This window comes from Bombus affinis, chromosome 15 (genome assembly GCF_024516045.1).
Source record: "Bombus affinis isolate iyBomAffi1 chromosome 15, iyBomAffi1.2, whole genome shotgun sequence".
Taxonomy (NCBI): Eukaryota; Metazoa; Arthropoda; class Insecta; order Hymenoptera; family Apidae; genus Bombus; species Bombus affinis.
Genome location: NC_066358.1, coordinates 4,595,927 through 4,615,177, shown reverse-complemented (window position 1 = coordinate 4,615,177; position 19,251 = coordinate 4,595,927). Strand labels below are relative to the sequence as shown.

At 35.4% G+C, this 19,251-nt stretch overlaps 4 protein-coding genes across 6 annotated transcripts; 2 read left to right on the top strand and 2 right to left on the bottom strand.

Moving 5' to 3' along the window:
* The first annotated feature begins 80 nt into the window (after positions 1-80).
* Positions 81-2,186, top strand: LOC126924974 (signal peptidase complex catalytic subunit SEC11A). The gene is made up of 4 exons (XM_050740058.1): positions 81-259; positions 357-466; positions 790-939; positions 1,026-2,186. The coding sequence occupies exons 1-4, from the start codon at positions 212-214 to the stop codon at positions 1,258-1,260; spliced, it is 543 nt and encodes a 180-aa protein (XP_050596015.1). The 5' UTR covers positions 81-211; the 3' UTR covers positions 1,261-2,186.
* Positions 1,868-4,676, bottom strand: LOC126924951 (probable cytochrome P450 304a1). Its single transcript, XM_050740019.1, has 7 exons — positions 4,267-4,676; positions 3,935-4,186; positions 3,674-3,846; positions 3,329-3,598; positions 2,959-3,245; positions 2,630-2,886; positions 1,868-2,559 (listed from the first exon to the last, which is right to left on the bottom strand). Exons 1-7 carry the CDS (start codon positions 4,433-4,435, stop codon positions 2,375-2,377), a joined length of 1,593 nt encoding a protein of 530 aa, XP_050595976.1. The 5' UTR covers positions 4,436-4,676; the 3' UTR covers positions 1,868-2,374.
* Positions 4,677-4,804: 128 nt separating this feature from the next.
* Positions 4,805-6,925, bottom strand: LOC126924960 (TELO2-interacting protein 2-like). Its single transcript, XM_050740037.1, has 5 exons — positions 6,081-6,925; positions 5,875-6,003; positions 5,634-5,795; positions 5,355-5,561; positions 4,805-5,282 (listed from the first exon to the last, which is right to left on the bottom strand). Exons 1-5 carry the CDS (start codon positions 6,624-6,626, stop codon positions 5,013-5,015), a joined length of 1,314 nt encoding a protein of 437 aa, XP_050595994.1. The 5' UTR covers positions 6,627-6,925; the 3' UTR covers positions 4,805-5,012.
* Positions 6,926-7,245: 320 nt separating this feature from the next.
* LOC126924954 (abl interactor 2) lies at positions 7,246-10,689 on the top strand. Of its 3 annotated transcripts, none has more exons than XM_050740025.1 (5): positions 7,246-7,383; positions 7,882-8,547; positions 8,637-8,966; positions 9,043-9,300; positions 9,374-10,689. In XM_050740025.1, the coding sequence occupies exons 2-5, from the start codon at positions 7,932-7,934 to the stop codon at positions 9,535-9,537; spliced, it is 1,368 nt and encodes a 455-aa protein (XP_050595982.1). In that variant the 5' UTR covers positions 7,246-7,383; positions 7,882-7,931; the 3' UTR covers positions 9,538-10,689. The 3 variants fall into 3 exon arrangements, with proteins under 3 accessions (XP_050595982.1, XP_050595980.1, XP_050595981.1); XM_050740023.1 differs by having other exon boundaries at positions 7,293-7,439; XM_050740024.1 differs by having other exon boundaries at positions 7,295-7,439; positions 7,909-8,547.
* The last annotated feature ends 8,562 nt before the right edge of the window (positions 10,690-19,251 follow it).

The following is a 19,251-nucleotide window of genomic DNA, read 5'->3' as shown; positions in this document are numbered from 1 at the left end:
TACCGCGCGCGTTCCTTCGTTCACTAACGGATGTGGACTATACTATTTGGACCGTTCCAATTGTTCCAACGTTCCTTATTCATCGTTTACGTGACGTGGTACGTTGAACGATACGTTTACTGGCTGTTGCCGGTTGTGTTCAAGCAAAGTAAAGGTAAAATTGTTTTATTTAACTTGGTTATCGTAATTTTTGTAGAAAATAATTGTGACAATGTTGCAATCTATATTTGATGATGTGCAGCGAATGAATAAACGGCAGGTAAACGAATTTCTTCGTTTGAATTACCGTAGATTCTTAGAACGAGCACATATGGTCGATAAACAGGCTTTATCACTGTTTTCGATTCCTTTTACAGTTCCTGTATCAGATGTTAAGTTTTGGTATGATCGTTACATCTGCTTTGATGATATGGAAAGGCTTGATGGTTGTAACAGGTAGTGAAAGTCCGATCGTGGTCGTTCTCAGGTATTTGAATACTTAACCTAATAGTTACATTTGACGCATCTTTCGCGCGAATAAATCTAGTTTTAAACTGTAATGTTATTGATTTTCTGTTAAATTGTGTACACGGTGTCGATTTCTTATATATTATTAACAATGTTTTATTCAATGGATCATTACGTATTGGAGTGATTATACATTTCGTATTTAAGAATCATAAGTTGTGTGATAATATTAATAATAGAGAAACATTAAATTTTATATTTTTTGCATAATTTATAGATTTAATTTAGCGTTTCAGTACTTTAAAACATGATTTTTTATGCATGGAAATTTTAATATTATAGTGGTAGTATGGAACCAGCTTTCCATAGGGGAGATTTGTTATTTTTAACCAATTACCAAGATGAACCAGTCAGGGTAGGAGAAATTGTTGTTTTTAAAGTTGAGGGTAGAGATATTCCAATTGTACACAGAGTACTTAAACTACATGAGAAGTAAGTATCTTTTAAATCTTAACGACAACAAGAATAAAAGGTAGATATACATCGAATTATTACAAAAAATAATTTATGTATTTTAGGGGTGATCAAAATAATACTGTTAAATTTCTAACAAAGGGTGATAATAATTCTGTTGATGATAGAGGTTTATATGCAGCTGGTCAATTATGGCTGACAGATAAAGATGTTGTTGGTAGAGCAAGAGGTTTTTTGCCATATGTAGGAATGGTTACAATATGTATGAATGAATATCCTAAATTTAAATATGCAGTATTATCAGTTTTGGGATTATATGTTTTGGTACACAGAGAATAAAGGTATTTCATATGGGAAGTTATATGAAATAGACTATCTGAACATTTACAAAAAAAGTGCATGGTAAATTTAAATCCTAATTCGTAACTCAAATACACATGTGAAGCTATGTACAATGTGATTTTATGTCTTGTTGATTTCGTACCACTTGAAGAACCTTTTGTTATGCAAGAGGTTAATAACATAATAGTTTTGCAGAATTGTATGTATATTTACAATAGTAATAAGAAAATATTAAGGTATATGTGTAAAACAACAGTACTTTTGTACTGTATTAAAAAATAATGTTCTGCCATTATTGGTAAAATTAAATGTACAAACGTTTTTATTTTCAATTGATACTAATGTTGTTTTTTGAAAATTCATTAATTCGTTTCATAAATTATTTATAAAAATTTTCATTAATAATATAATATATTATACAAATACCAAGAGTTTCAATATTTTATATTTGTAATCGCATTTATAGTATTTTCTAATTATAATGTAAAAATTATTATATCACTGAACAGGTAGGAAGTGTAATTAATTTACGCTTATTTTCGATATTGGGAAATCATAAAATCAATAAATATTCTGTATGAAAGATAAAAGAAAGGATAGAAAATTTGGGAAAATAAACATTAAAATGTATATATTTAAGTAAGCTCTTAATTTTTACAGCTCATAAGATTAAGCATATCTTCTCTACCTTCTTCAGAGTTGCAATATATGTATATAAAGTGTTTATTTCATGGGCACTGAATATTTTAAAAATATTGACAATTTTGTAGACCACTTAACATAGTATAACCAATCATCAATGAAACTTGTTTGTAGTCAACTCTTATGAAAGTCTTTGTATGTGAATTACGTTTATTCAATGCAATGTAACTTTTGTCTCTGATTATCTCAGATTATGAAATAAATTTATAGTACACAAATTATATATGATTTTCTATTTTTAATCCTTACAGTTTCATAACTTTTATCATTTCAAATTAGGATAAAAATTGTTTCAGTAAGGTTAAATATATTGTTAGTGTGTTATGTGTTAATAAAAATATTTGAATGAAAAATTATATAGAAATAGGTATTTACATTGTAAAAGAATGTGAAATGTATTATATATCAGTTAGGTATAACGTGGTTCCACTCGAATCCACATTTCTTTTGGACTAACAATTAAACCTGGCATTTTATCTTTGAGACTATTTGGTTCATCCTCTATAAACGAAAAGTTAAAGTTTTGCATTAATACAGCGATTATCCCGAACATATTATATCTCGTAAAAGTTTCACCCATGCACACACGATGCCCTAGTACAAAAAGAGATAAAACGTTATTACTGGTAGTATCGTTAAAATGTGGCAAAAATTCTTTACTTACCAAATCCAAAAGGAAATGTGAGATCTTTACGTAGTTTACCATCTTCTGTGAGAAATCTTTCAGGCCTAAAATTATGGGGATCACCCCATAAATCGACGTCTGTATTTAGTCCGTCAAAATTGGTAATTACTATTGTATCCTTGGCAACATCAAAACCAGAAAGAGTAGTTCTCTTTATCGCTTTATGTAATACGCCGAATGGTGTCAGTGTTTCGTATCTGAGCGATTCCCGTATTGTTGCTTCGATATATGGTAAACTAAAACATTTTTAAGATTTTTTAGTGAAATATTTTCTGCCACATAATAATTACAGTACGAATAATGTATACTTCTTCCTATCTTGCCACGTAATGAGTCTTCCAGTTCCAACCACTTTATCTATTTCCTCTCTTATATTTTTTATTATTTCTGGATGATGCATTATAAGCTTGATTGTGTGTAGAAGAGCACTTGGCACCGCAGATGAAGCTGGAAACATGATATCCACAAGAATCATAATAAGTTGTTTCTCGGAGAATGATTTCCCTTTAGCGTTTCCGTTTAAAACCTTTAAATATCGGTCTACTAAACCTTTATCGTCCTCATTATGTGAGTATTTTCTCTTGTCTAAATGTTCCTGTAATAATCATGATATTTTGTAGTTATTTAGTATATTAAAATAGTATAATTTATAAGTATAAACGTAATATTGATATGTACCTTAATGAAATCTACCATACGATAAGTTCCTAGCATTATATTTTTATATCCAAACATATTTCCAAAATACTTTAAGAACCAAAATTGAAAAAGAGCTCCTCCAGTAGTGTCAGATGCTCTTTGAAACATCATAGCAGATTTACAAAAATATCTCAGTTTATGATATTCTGAACGATCGAATTTTTCGCCAAACATTATATACCATATAGTATTCGCAACATATGGATACAGAATATCCGGAAATCGCGCGGAACCACTTTTTAAGATTGTCTAATAAATTCATTGAAACGTCAATTAGTAATCAATTTTCAATTTTAAAATAATTCTCATCGTGTCCTGAAGTACCTTTTCTTTGTTGTTAATGGGACCTTCTTTCAGCATGTCAATGAGAATTGCAATTTCTTCCATTGCGATCGTTTCAAATTTTTCTTGTCTTCTACCAAATCCAAAATCTCTCATATGTCGAAGAACAAATCTTCTTTGTTCTTGCCAAAATGAACCTTCGACGAAAAAGATACCTGGAATTTCATGCAATTACAAATGTGAAGTATTATTTTTGGGATTCCTCCTTTATAAACATATCAAATTTTCTTCACGAGGAAATACCTAATGATTCTCCAAAGGATCTTGCTAAAAGAACGTCTTGATTGCCCGCCCTTCCGTCAAAATCATTTTTCGTTAGTACTTCTTTAATACTGTTATAATCATTAGCAACTACAGTCACAATACCGCCAAAGTGGCATGTCAAGACTTTAGATTTCAACTTATTTGCATAATACGTCACAGCTTTAAAAGGATATTTGTAATTATACCATAACAAATACCAATAAGATCCTACTATTGGCAATCGAGGAATGCCTATTAGATATGGTAAAATATTTAAATTGTAATAAAAGAGAATGCACATAATTTAAATACGACGCACTTGTGAAACTTACATGGTGGTGTATTTGGAAGTGTACTTATACTTTTGTAGATTTTATATCCTACTAATAAAACTAGTATTATAACAAGAAATGGTGACATTCTTTCTTCAGTTCTGAATACAGAATGATAATCGATAATTGTTTCTTCCCCTATTGAATATCTCCCTAATAACATGTGCATATATATATATTATTTATGCATATTCAGATAAATCTGTATGCATATCTTATCTTTTGGTACGAAGTCGAGAACTTTAGTTTCTTCATAACAAAAGATACAAAAAAACTTAAAGTAAATAACTTGAAAGGAGAATTGTTTTTCATTCATCTTTCATTTTCAGAAATAGTATTGATATAAAGATTAGACATAAGATAAACGTAATACTGATTATATATGTAAACAAATATCAGTGGGAATTGTGTAAGCATCAAAAGTGTTAAAAATTACAAAGTTCACTTAGATATCAATTTTCTAATTAAATATTCATCTTATTTATGTAATCTAATAATGTGTTTTAAATATGAGGTATAAGAGTAGTTAAAAATAAAATTTCTAATAAATTTCTCTATTTTACAATACAAAGTATCATACATTTTTCGAATTTATTAGATCAAGACATAAAACATCTAAGTACATACTGTTTATTATATTTTATCATACTATATTCTACAAAATTCTTTCTCTACAAAAAATAATCTTTTCTTTTCTTAAATAATATATTTATTGTTAGGTTCTAAAACAGATTTATATAGTTCATTCACTGAAAATACTTAGTATCACCTAAGCATACTACTTGCAAACTATTTTTTATCACTGAACGCATTCGATCATCATTCATTACTGCACAACCTACATTTGGGGATAATTTATATAATAAACAAATACAGTCATCCAAGTTCTGCATTATTTCCTTGTCAAATACTGGAGTTTTTGTTAAATCAAAATGCAGTTTTAAAAAAGCAGTATACAGAGGTACGCAGTGGGCTGCCACTCGAAGATGAAACATCAAGAGGAAAGTTTTTGCAGTCTAAAAAATTATATTTAATATGTAATAAAGGTAACATATAATAAAAGTAAAATATATAATGAAGATATTTACCTCCAATGTTGCTTTTAATGTTTTTAGATCTGTATGATGTTCACAATACTCGGAAAGTATTCTTGTTAATCTTTCACACCACTTGGCACATCCAATATTAGTCAACAGTTGAGGTAAACTCAACATATACACACATCTTAATTCCACATTTTGTTCAAATTCCATATTATCTAGTAAAACAGCTAAAATATCATCCCTCTTTGTCCACTGTAATAATATACAACATTACAAGATTTATACTTAAATTAATACATATAAATATTAATTTTTTAAACTTACTTCAAATACATTTAATGTATTATCCCAATGTTCAATGGTAGCTAATAAATTTGTTAAGCATTTATATATCAAAATTACATATTTGGCTTCTCTTTGATGACTTAAGCATTCTAAAGCATGAAAAATTACTTTGGCATATCCGGTGTCAATTAATCCTTTTTTCTAAATATCCAAACATAAAATTAGTAACTTATATTGGTGAACAAAATTATACTTGAAATTATATAATATAAATTTTTACCAAATGAGAATGTTGAATAATTTGATATAAACATTCAAGACCTAGTACAATGTTTTCTGGCACATAATCGTCAATAATTATTAAAGCTGTTGGAAGCACATCACTAATATGATTATATAAAGCTGGTTTCTAAAAAAGATAAATATAAATTATAAGTTTTAACACATAATTACTTGATCATTGTTTCTTTAATTTGGTTTACGAACCTCAATTTGATATAAAATCCATTTGTAACTTGCTACAGCTGCTGGATAAACTTTCCAAGTATCTTTCAGTAACTTAGGCCTTAGTGTTAATAATACTATAGTACAGTTATCTTGTTCCGTTAAAAGTTGTGAGATGCTTTGATATCTGTATAACTCCAAGATTTTGCTAGTCAAGTCTTTGGAGATGGACACAGATTCTGTTGTGTTCCAAACATTTTGTTCATGTTGTTCTCCAATGAGTAGTAACAAATTGATTGTAAGAGTTTTTACTATCGGTGAATCTAATTTTATTTGCACGTGTCCTGCATGACGATAGTAAATGATATGCTGAAGCATAGATTTGATTTCTTGCAAATTTCTATCTATAATTTGTCTACATCCTCTGAAGTCTTTTTCTTCACATGGTCGACTAGCACCGTCGATTCTTTCAGGAACATAACTCACTTGTATAAGATTATTGCATTTGGCCCATAAGTCTTCCTCATGAAATTCGCCCTTAATTTTTAAAGCTTCCAATTCTTTTAAAAGACTATTCATTTTAAGCATTATTCGTCAAAAAGTTCGACAAGAGATAATGATTGCTATGTTGCGAATCAACTTCTTCGCAACGATTTATTAGTTCCGCAAGTACACACAGAAAATATCATTTTTTGAATTACCGTGAATGATAGTACTTCAACCGAATTCCTTGTTTCATACTTTTAATCAACGAAATAATTGTTGACTCTTTTACGAATCTGGCTTCGAATGATCTGAACACTCAATCAAAAGGGAGTATATCACTTTTTATCGACCATACTTAGATATACAATAATTTGATAAAAATCTTGATTTGTATTACAATATTAATATTTACAATATTGATATCTAGTATTTCAGTCGCAACGAATGTTTCTTCTACTGGCCTACCTTTGTAAATTTACGATATAATTACTGTATTTTGTAATATTGTTCGATGTCTCGAAAGAGTAATCGATACGAACCACACGAGGTCTCGAAGAATCTGTCATTTTTCCCTTCTTTTAACACTTTACCGTCAAAAGATAGTTTCCTTTCTCTTTTGTACAATCTTCCTTTTTCAATCTTATCGTTTAATATGTCTTTGCTAGTCGGTTACTATACGAGTATACCGCGATCGTATTCGTGCTCCAATTTTAACCAAAATCAAGAACATTCGTGCTAACTGCATGGAAATTGCAGTGTACGCCGTCACTAGTGTTTCGGTGCATCACTTACTCATACTGAGTGTCGTGTCGCGTAACGTAAATCGTTATTTATTTTTTATCAGTTTCTGAGATTCTTGGTAATTATGAATTAAAGAAGGTGTAATAGCTGGTAGTTACGACATGGCTGAGTACCGTTAGTTCATTTTCTATTTTTTTTAAATCATTTGTTGTATCGACGTTTCATTTTCCATGATTAATCTTTAGATTTAAGTTCTACCTCCATTTTGCATCCTACATACGGGACACCGCCCTTCAAACAATTATTACATAGTTAATAATTCTTTACTTTTTCGCCTGAACAACGTAAAATTATCAAAAACACACTTAAAATATTATTCTCGTTATTCGGGAAATTTTTCACGAATTTCTCATGAAAGTTACATAACCTCATTCTTTAAAGTTGAACGAATTTTTTGACTCATAACGTTTTGTTTTACTTTGTTACTTCGATTATTGCATATAATATCATTTAAAGTATATAATAATTTCACGATGTACTCGAGAATGTCATCTACATCAAACATAAAATAAAATGTACAAATCTTCTTAAATACAATTACTCTGGTTCTCTTAAGGATCCGGTTCTTATTGTGTATCATCAGGGGTAGGCAGTGACTCTGAGGTTATGGCAGAGCTAGCAGCATTTCTCGGCCAGGAAATTCCTGAGGGAAGAAACAACCTGGCTGATAATCATATCAATCTTGAACGGGTTGCTGATTATTGTGAAGCAAATTATTTTCAAGCTGAAAATAAAAGAATAGCTTTAGAAGAAACCAAAAATTTTACTACTCAGTCATTGGCTAGTGTAGCCTATCAAATAAATACCCTTGCTTATAATTTTTTACAATTATTGGATTTACAAACATCTCAGCTTGCTGAGATGGAAAGCCAAATGAACCACATTGCTCAAACGGTTATGATACACAAAGAGAAAGTAGCTAGAAGAGAAATTGGAGTACTAACAGCTAATAAAATTACGGTACGCCAGTACAAAATTATTGCACCAGCAAATCCTGAAAAACCAATTAAATATGTAAGAAAGAGTATTGATTACACAATTTTGGATGATATTGGACATGGAGTACGTAGTAGTGGTACTCCAAGAAGTAAGCAACGTGGTGGAAGTCAGGGCAGTGTTCAAAGTTTAGGTGCAGCTTCCACTGGTTCTGGTTTAGGTGCTGCTATGGTAGGACCAGCTCCTACCACTAAGCCACCTACCCCTCCTCAGACAGTAAGAACTGGTAAATATAAAAATAATGTATATATACACATATGTCTACTTTAAAATGACATTAGATTATTTAATATGAATTTTCTATTTTACCTTTAGGAACATTGAGCAAAGGATCCCGAGAATACAGAACACCACCTGCAGTTGCTCCACCTCAAGTTCCTAGTCACTATGCTCCTAATTATCCACTAGGTCATCCAAGAAGAGAACGTGGTCCTGGTTATAGTACTCTGCCTTTACATGCACATACCACATCTCACGCAGTACACAATACCAATCACAATACACATACAAACACTGCAACCCAACATACTTCGCCACCTCAAGTGGGAACAGTTCATCCATTGCAAAGTCATCCGCAAACACCACCACCAGCTCCACCTAGCGTAACAGCAGGGTATGCCCAGGAACAACACAATAGTATGCCTCGTAAGTTCTTATTTGATTGGACTTAGATTTAAGTAGTTAACTATGGAATTATATAAATATCTGTTTCCATTCCTAGCGCCACCTTCGCCCTTAGTCGGCATAACTGGCAATACGTTAGATTTTACCAGTTATCACACTTTATCAGAAAGATTGAGTCATCAAGTTAGTCGAAGTAGTGGTGCAAGTAGCCCACCATTACCACCACCACCACCACCAGAACAAGAAGAACATCCGCAATTTGGTAGACCTACACAATCTAGTGGTGCTATTATGCCTATTGTACCGGATGAGGAAGATCTCCCTGGTTGGGTGCCAAAGAATTATATCGAAAAAGGTATGTTGTGATACTTTTTAGATCGTAGAATATTTAAGTAGTATTAAAATGTAATCAAATATTACCATTTTAGTTGTTGCAATTTATGATTATTATGCCGACAAGGAGGATGAGTTGAGCTTCCAGGAAAGCTCGGTAATTTATGTACTAAAAAAGAATGACGATGGGTGGTGGGAGGGGGTCATGGATGGTATAACGGGTTTGTTCCCCGGAAATTACGTAGAACCTTGCGTTTAATAAGTTGTCCAATATTGCATTTAGATATATCAAAATTGTGAATATTGGTGGTTATTCACAAAAGACTGCAAATTTAAGAGACAGATTCTCTGATTTTAATTCTCTTATTTAGTATTAATAATAATAAGGCTATACTAACACGATCGATGCAAAGACATAGAATGACGTAACAAAATATGAAGTGGAATATGGTAAATGTGTAAATTACAGATTCTTCCACAAATCTCAAATATCATGCGAATTTTCTAAAAATCAAACTAACCAATCTTTATATCAACATAAGAAAGTGTATTTTTTGGTAAATAGTATTTCCTCCAGTGGATGTTATTTTATCTCGACTTCAATAGATCATATTTATATACATATATGCATAAAGGCATGTAGTTACTATGCTACTATATAATCAATTAGCTGTTAATTGTATTTATGTATCTAAGGTGTAACTAATACGATGTTAGTAGTAGGTTAATAAGTAATCAAAATACCAAACGTCCTGTCGTCGTGTAACGAGAATCTTTGCGCCTTATATTAAACATAACCACATAATATAAATTGCTTGATACGTTTATTTTAATAGTTAACGGTATATTGACCTCAGGATTTTAGTTCTCATAAAATGAAGTCGACGAAAGTAATCCTCGTTTGAATGTTTTAGAGAGTATACCAAGTCATAGCATATGCATTATAGAGTCAATTAATGTATGCGATTTGTTTAAGATGTAGTGATTTCATTTAACCAGGTAGTATCCTACATAGCTGTGTAATATTCATACTTCGTATGGTGCTATTTGTTAGCGCACTATTACCACAAATATAAGTATCTTTTAATTGGCCAAGTAATTCTGCGGTCATTTTTACCGCATTTCTTTCTCATTAAAAAATTATCATTTTATATAAGCTAAAAAGCTTGTATGTATCGACAATAAAGATCTCGTTTTCGTGAGGATTACATACTTTGGAGGATTATCACAGAATTAGTACAGAAGAATTAGAATAGGATTTTCAAATAAATAAAGAGCTAGTGGATAGAAAATTGAATCTTTAATTTTAATAGAAATTTTAATGGAAGGTTTTATTTGTCACTAGGGAAGCATAATGAAATGTACGAATACAATTGTATTTAGAATCAAATAAAAGAATTGTAATATAAAATTTCGAATGATATTCATCCAACAGTTGAGGTTTCTTCATAAGTTCTTCCTAATTCCACGTTATCTTTATCCATAACTATAATCCACTTTGCTGTTGCTTTAGTTCAATTAGTGTACAATTTATCTTACTAGCTTGCAATTCCACGTTACATCATGATTAGTAAAACACGAGTTCGCGATTGTCTATTATATCAACTAATTATAGTATCATATACTATAAATTGAGCGAGAGGAACTTGGAACGATTCAGATCACAAAACTAGGATGTTTATTTCCTTTGACAAATTTCCTATTACTCCTTCTTTAATTTCCTATTAGGATAGTTGAAAATAGCTTCGCATAATGTAAATGTTACGCACGGAACCGCTTCAAACGGATAACGAAAGCATTTCTTCTGCGGTAAATTTTTTCTGCAGTCGGTCTCAATGTTCGCTTAAATTATTTGCTAAGTTTAAACCGTGGAAACTTTTTCTCTCACATACGTACAAGAAGCACAAAGTTGCGAGCAGTTCCTCGCCACAAATGTTTCCTCTTGTAACACGGTAATGACACCCACGGAATCCAGTTTTGTAGAGTAACGTACGTAAATTCTTACAGCAAAAGATTCGTTCTCCAACTAGTAGAGAGAAAATGGGAGAAAGGTACGGTTTTAGATGAACATGTTTTGTATATCTAGTATTTTCGTGAATTTTCCATTTTCCCTGCGTACATAGTAGTAGGATGAAAACAGGGCGTAGCTTTGAAAGCGGCGCACCAAGCTATCCTCGTATATCACGCTTAAAAGAGGTCGTGTGAAAATAAGACTGTACTAAAGGGAAAGAAGAAACGTTATTTTTTGTTATTATTCATCCTCGTAATACACTGCAGCCAAGATGCTCCTGTGGCGTTTCTCTTTTCAACACATAGAAATTGTCGATTCGAAATTTCAATTTGAGGAAACTTTTGGAATCCACGTTAAAGTAAATTAAAGAGAAGAAATGACGTACAACTATAACTTTACTCGATATTTCTGAAATGATTTATGCGCTTGGAAAGAAAATTTAATAAGTGATAAAATAACATTTCAATTTGATGCTACAAAAAATAGCATAAAGCCGTCAAATTGTATCGACAGTATTATCTAAGCGTCAAGCGTAAGTTGATAAATTTGCTGAAAGCCGCGAACGATTGTGCCCATCTGATAAGCAAAAGCGCAGAATTTATTCGATATCGAGGTAGCGCAGCGTACTTTATCAGGCTTCTTAGCGACTGGATAAATCTAAGGAGACGGAGTTGGCTCACGTACAACCAGCTATCTGATCTAATTCTCCAGATTGATTATCCCCCGGGTACCGGCAGGCAGTTCAGACCCATCTTCGCCTCGCTTGTAACAGAAACCGCTTCATTTGATTAATACCGTCTTCCGGGCCAGCCGCGACCATCTTCCCGACACCGACATCCCTTTCTATCTTCACCTGTCATTCCGTTCGTTCTTACGTCGAATCTTAAAATATTCTCCATGCCTTTGTCTCAACCGTTGTTTGAGTTCACTACGAACTTCCTTTGTATTAACGAATAATAGACTCCTTCATTCTCCTCCATTCTCGTTTTTACCGCGAAATGAATCTTGTTAGCCGGTAGCGACTCACTTGTTAATTTGATCTCAAGAGCAGAATTATACTAATAGCGCCTGGATATAGTTTAACTATGAAATTACATACAATTTAAACGAAGTGGATTAATGCATATAGTTTAGGCTTGCTGCACATCGTTCCATTCGATTTGAAGCAAATAGAAAGATAACGTGTCGATTCTCACGGCTATAGCGTGACAAGTAGCTCGTAAGATTTAATATCGTGGCGGTAGTAAGGCGCAAGATAGTTGGAAAGGGAGATCGTCAAATCCGCGTTCCCTTAGTCCACAAAAGTCGTGGATTTTATATCCAGTGCCCGGGGCGTGAAATGTCGCCTTTTTATTGGTAACCTTCCCTCCTAACGTGACTGCAATAACACCGAAGGTCGACGAAGGGATCGGAAATTTCTACGGAGTACACCGGGGGAGAAAGCTGACCAGGTTGTCGACCAAGGAAACGGGATTAATATTCGCCGTGGCTTCTGGCCTGGCGAGTTCCAACTTGTCGATCCGTTTCTGAAGAGGAAGTGTGCCACCAGCCGGTATCCCCGTGGATAGGTATGTTGAAAGGCTGAACGGGATTCGTGTGGTTCACCGCTATGGCGACTGAAGTTCCTGTCTGGCTCCGTCATCAGTCTTAGTTTAACTTGCTGGCGTGCCCAGATGTTTCCCCTGTTACATTACTGCAGGATGTTGTGTTGCAATCTGAATGCGAGCTGCGGGGATAGTCGTCGTCACGTTTCTCAAAGTTTTGTGCTCAAGGAGTCGACGAAAAGAGATAGCGATCTGCAGACTACGTTTTAATTAAAAGTGCATATAGGAAGAGTTGGCAGGTACGAAGAATGAGACGACATGTAATTATAGGATAAGTTGGATTCGATTAAACTTCTGAACTGTAAGCGTTTGGTTCAAGCATCATTCATCAATCTTCTGCAAACAGTTTATTTATGAAGTAGATAGTATCTATCATCGAGCAGACGCGATTAGCTAGCTCCTTCTCCTAATGACTGTTTCATATCTCGAAACTTTGAGCATAATTGAAGACTAACGAGATTTACAGTGCATAGAGAATGTAGCTTGAAATTAGTACGAGTATATAACGCTGTAGTCTCTTTAATGTTACTCTGTTTCTTTAATGCCATTGTGTAGGATACGTACACTAGAGACACCTCGTATAACACAATTTCAAGAAAAGTGGACCTGAGTTTTATAATTCAAATTCTTTATATTATAATATATTTTGGTTATCGTAAAAAATTATAAAGTCTTTATGACACGATATCCTTAACATATTCTTACGCGTTCCTGAGTCTTACGGTATTGTTCCCTTGAGGAATGCCGAGAATTTCAACCCATTAGTTCAGCTACATTTTTTTAAATGCTGTACTGCTTCTCCATTTGCTCTTTTATTTGTAACACAATGAATGTTACAAATTCCTTGACCGGCTTGCTTGCGTTTCTCCGGAAACATTCAGAGGTGTTCGCGAGTCATTAATATTCATGTATTTTAAACAATCTTTAGTCGTTGCTTTCCTTCACAGCCGTAAGCATCTATCTTTCCTTCCTTCCTTTTGTTGCGATGAAGAAATTGGTATATTCAACAATAAAAATTCTTCATCTACTCGAATCGCGAAAACCCATATTCTAAATATATATTCGTGATTTTGTACCGAGTTTAGTAGCATAAGAGTTTAATCAACGTTTAAAAGTCAATGAGTTAGTTGGCCAGGTCCAAGGCTCGAATAAAGAAGGACGAGTCAATTTTGTTGTGCAATGCAATTTCATCCGGGCACATCGTCAGAGGACAAGATGATCCAAGTGGGAGTTACGTTGCTTTCCATAATGTATGCATTATGGTTCGTCCTAATTTGACAGAGAATACCCCGACGGCATGAATTTGCGTTACGCACAACGTGTATCGTGGTGTACGAGAGGTTGAGGGGGAATTACGACGGGTTCAGGGATAAACCACGGGGGCACGCTAGTCCCCACTGGAGCAGGGTTGAGAGGCTAAACCAGATTTCATTGCGATATTACCTTTGGGAGGCGTGTTCCAAGAGAATCTCACCACTCTCGAAGACGATTTCAACTTTGTGTCACCTCCGTCGAACTAAATCGAAAATAAAATCGTCAAGATGGATGTAAGATATTGTAAGATGATGTAGCCTGACTGAAAACTGGATAACGCTTCAAAAGTGGCTTAGATCTTTAAACGTAAAGTTGGCCAGAGTTTTAGATGCGTTACTCGTATCAAGACGATACTTTTTAGTTCGCAGTCGTGTCTGCGGGGATTGAATTAAATTTCCACTGCGAAGTGTATTTAAAGTAGCGATGGTGTTTAATAGCGTGAAATATTCACCAAGAAATAAAGATCGGATAAAACTACTACGACTGAATTGAATAATAATTTAAAAAAGCAATCCAGTTGTGAAGCACGTTTGCACAATCTCACGCAATACTTCAGTCCTTTTTTCCTAATGGGATATCGATTGCAACGCACACAAGTATCGGGACTTTCCACAGCTTTCTTTCATCCAACGCGTCACACATTTGTTACAGAGAAAAAAACAGCGTTTTCCAAGAGGATGCTCGTAAAAAGGTGTTCGGGCGTTGATCGATCCTCAGGTACAAATAAGTAAATCGTATCGTTTGTAGCAACGTTAAGCTGCCCTGAACACTTGAGCCGCTTTCATTTTATCCTAATCTTTTAAGCGATCGAAACACAAAGACTGCTGTTTCTCACCTACGCTTGCTGCCATTCTCTTTCTGCCAATGTCCTATAACAATCCGCACCCCTTAACGCTTCACCTCCTCAACTGCCATTCGCTATCTAACTGGCTCTAGTGGTATGTCCAGTACAGCCCCAGCGACATTAATCTGGGATCTGTAGACTACCCAGAATCCGCATAAAGGGGATGTCTCGGAATAGATCGATTGAAAGCTCTATAAGTCTTGGAATCCGAATACAGAACTAATTCGGCCCAGGATTTCTATCCTCTGGTCTATACCGTCTTTTGACTGAATGTTCATTAGACAACCAAAAAAGAACGTATGTATCCAACCTTGAATTGACTCAAGTTTTCTGCTCCATTGGCGTTGTCTTTTCCTCTCGATTAATTATGGAGATGTCGCAACACGATTGAGGACGAAACATGGTCGTTGTTACGTAGTGGCTTAACGAAGTATCACACAAATATGGTTGTTGTTCACTATATCGCTTGATTAATAATTCGATATTGAATTTGCATAAACATTCGCAACCTAAACATCACAGTAAGGTCTTTGGTTAGGACTTATTAAAATGTCTTTTGCTCTCCTAGATGATATTTGTTGCTGGTAGTGTTTAGCAATGTTCGTTGGGTACAGATGATCGAAAACACATTTTAGTTTATATCGTATATGTCGAACGACGTGGAAACTACTTATGTTTCTCGATCGTGGATAGATTTATCTCTCTATCAGCATTTTTAACTTCTTATGATAAAAGTTGGTGCTTTTAGAGGTCCCTTTACGTAGCGTAACGTTTGTTTGCTGCTTCTATCCGCGTAAGTGCTGGCTTCTTTATCAAATTATAAACTGTTCGTCCCGAGGCATTAAAGATGCCATGAATGATAAACTTTCACAGCGCTCGTCTCTAACTTTTACGAGGCTTCGTTTACGCATTTGCTGTCGTGGCACACATAATGGGCCAATGACAGCGTTATTTTAGAAATTGTCGGTCGTCCTGCTATCGAGATTTACTGCCAGCTGTAACTACTCTAATGACTCTTGGGAGTAATTTTAAGGATCTTACCGACGAGGAACGTATCGAAGTACTTACATGGATCAGATCTCCCAGTAAAATCATACTTTTCGTTCATTGGTCTCTGAGAAGTTTGGATTTATAGGGATGAAGTGACGCAAAAACTTACGAGTCCCATGAGACGGTTCTCTAAACGTTCCGTTATTCTAACCACTCGTCTGACAAACGAGCTCGATTCTCGTTTATTGCACAGATATTTGTTTCGAGGGGTACGAATAAAATTGTTCAACTTTCTGTTATCAATATTCTTGAAAGTATTTGTTGGGACGTTATATTCGTGGAGAAATATTTTGATAAAAATTCATTAGAACGCAGAACACGTATACTGCATCTTGGTGACAGGTGTCGCAAAAAAATTCTGCGCTTCCTTCTAATTTTTTCACAGCACTGTTTTACTCATCCATTTTAATTGAATCTTTGTCTGGCTACGGCTTAATCTCTCAGTAGCATTCAGTAGCAGGAAGATGTAGTAGCTACCTAAGGAAACGGGTTTTGAGGAAATCTTGGTGAATTGCACGGCAGAGCGCGAGTTATTGCATGAAAACGAATTTGGTAGAAATAGAAGAGCGATGGAAAGGCGAACAAGTTTGTCATCGTCGCGGCTGTCTAAGCGGCATTCGTTCAATCAACGCGCGTACAATCCGCGTCCGGTTTTCCGTGTCAAAATTGGAATTCTCGAAATAGCGGCGGTGTGTACTGGCCAGGTCACGGTGGTTCGAGCGATCGCGTTCATTTATCCGTCGCCTGAACGTCCCCTGTGCGGGATTCTCTTTGACCTCAAAGTACCGTATTCTCGTCTCTGTGCTCTGGCCAGCATGACGACGTAAACCTTCCGGACGAGAGACGCGGAATCCAACGTTTGACATACTCAAACGTTGTCGAAAATTGAAGACGAATTTTTTGCGGCGAATCGTAGAGATCGATGAAATTCAGCTTCCATGGAAACAGCTCGTTTCCATCGAATCCTGCTATTCTTGACTAAACCAAAAACTATACGGGTGTCGTTTCCACTTGTGATAGCTTTTCCATACCTTTTTTTCATTCGTTTGTTTCTCTTATGGCGGTGCTTGCTGGGTTTGTCGCTGAAATTTCAGATCTTACGTCCGCACGTTGCTTGTTTTATTTCCGGGTTTCTTAGTTGGTAGATTGCTAAAATAACGCATAGAGGCAAGATCGATTGCCACGGATTGTTGGAATTCTTCTCTTAGCGTGCATGAGTGCTCGTGAAAATTGAATTGGAATTTTCTTGGCGAATCGATAGCAGCCAGTCGCACGTCAGGATGACGCTTATCAATGACTCCGGCTCCTATTTGTATCGTTCGTACGTTGCGCGGCACATTTTTAACGGGATTACGCAAATGTCGTCGGATCAAAGTCACTCGAGGAGAAATTTATCGCGAATTCGCAGAGACTTCAGAAATCGCCTTGAGACGATTTATCGCAAGCGAACGGATTTTTTGTTCCCAGAGAATGGGTCCAGTGATACATGTGATCGTCGTCTCTCGACAGGACGGATAAATCTGTGAAATTGTACCCGACTTTTATTCGAAGAGTTCATCTTCGTAGAAATAAAATTCCGGATTATCGTATCGGATTACAAAGTTTCCAGAACGTAGGATACAGTAAAATATCATTACATCGATGTCGTTATTTAATTTTTCAATTACGACGTTGAACGAAAACATCAAAGAATCGTTGGTAAAAAAATTACGTCTTCATAATGAACCACAAGAATTCACTCATACTCGCTTTTTAAACTTTCAATTTTCTCCACGAATCTTTTATGAAAATCACCGAGGTAGGTTCGCAGGTGCGCGACACGGGATTCATTGGGTCGTTTTTGGGACGGGAAGAATAGCGGGGTACGCTCGGTGGCGCAGAGTAATCGTGGATCGTCTTCAGGAAATTAGGCTTCCATGGTAAACTACCTGGTGTTCTCGTTGGCATCGATTTCCATTCTGGCGACCGCCTTTCCATTGCCTGGTCACGTTCCTGAAATTACTTACCGACTGTTCGGCCAATTACCACGGCTCGCTGCTCGTTCCACTTCCTTCCTTTTCCTTTTCTCTCCCTCCCCCGTTGCCTTCTCCGTTTGTTTCCACCGTCCCCCTTCGTTTTTCTCGTTTTTTCCTTTTGTTGGCCCGTTTGCAGGAGAAGTCAGCTTCTGACTTGTCCTTTTGTGCAGCTTCCGAAAACGGTGTACGCCTTCGAGGATTACGTGAGAGATCTTGAATTTCCGCACAGCGTGTCCCTCTTTTCTCTTTCGGTTTCTTCCTTTTTTTGCTCGTTTCTTTGGATTAAAACGCTACGATTGTTGACTTTTTCTGTCCTGCTTGTGATCATCGGCGAAAGGGCTGTCTCTTCGCGAGCACCTCCTATTGGAACAGAACGTGCGAGATTCTTCGTGTTACTTCGTTAAAATTCACGGATAAAATCGCTTAGTCGAAACGAAAAATATGTTTGATTGGTTAATTTGACTACCTACTTCCACGATCATTTCGATTTAACGCGGTTCGCACAACAAATCTTCCTATCTCGTTAACAAGTCAACAGATCATCTTTCGCATGTTTGGGTGTAATGTTATGGTGTTGGGTGTTAATGAATGGGTGTTGTAATGTTAAGATGTAGGGGCATTTTGCGAGTTCGTTGGATGAGTCGATAATATGAATCGACGAGAAGGCTTCTATCGTCTGTCAGACTAAGTGATAACGCGTTAGGATTGAACGTACGGTATCGTTGCCGAGATTCCACGGGGAGCGCATTCTTCGAGATTAATCGCGCGCGATAAGAAGTTGATACGATAGCTCTTAAGGGTCTCACGAGACGTCGCGTCGCTACGAACTTTTTCAATTCCACAGATACCGGACCTGGACCACCGGAACAGATCAAGATCCACCAAAAATTCAGGGAAAGAAATTTAAACCGGTTTTCTTATCAACCATCCGTTATTTTCAATTTTATGCTCCCTCGTGTGTTCTTCAATGTCTCATAGATCGTCGTTTATGAAGCAAAAAGTACCTATTTCTCGTGTACTTTTCCAACTCCTCTTATACATTATAACGTTGTTTCAAAGTCTCGTGAATTTAAATGCTTCCATCTAATTGCTACAATAGTGTGAACAATGTCGCGATAATGACGCGAGTATGTAG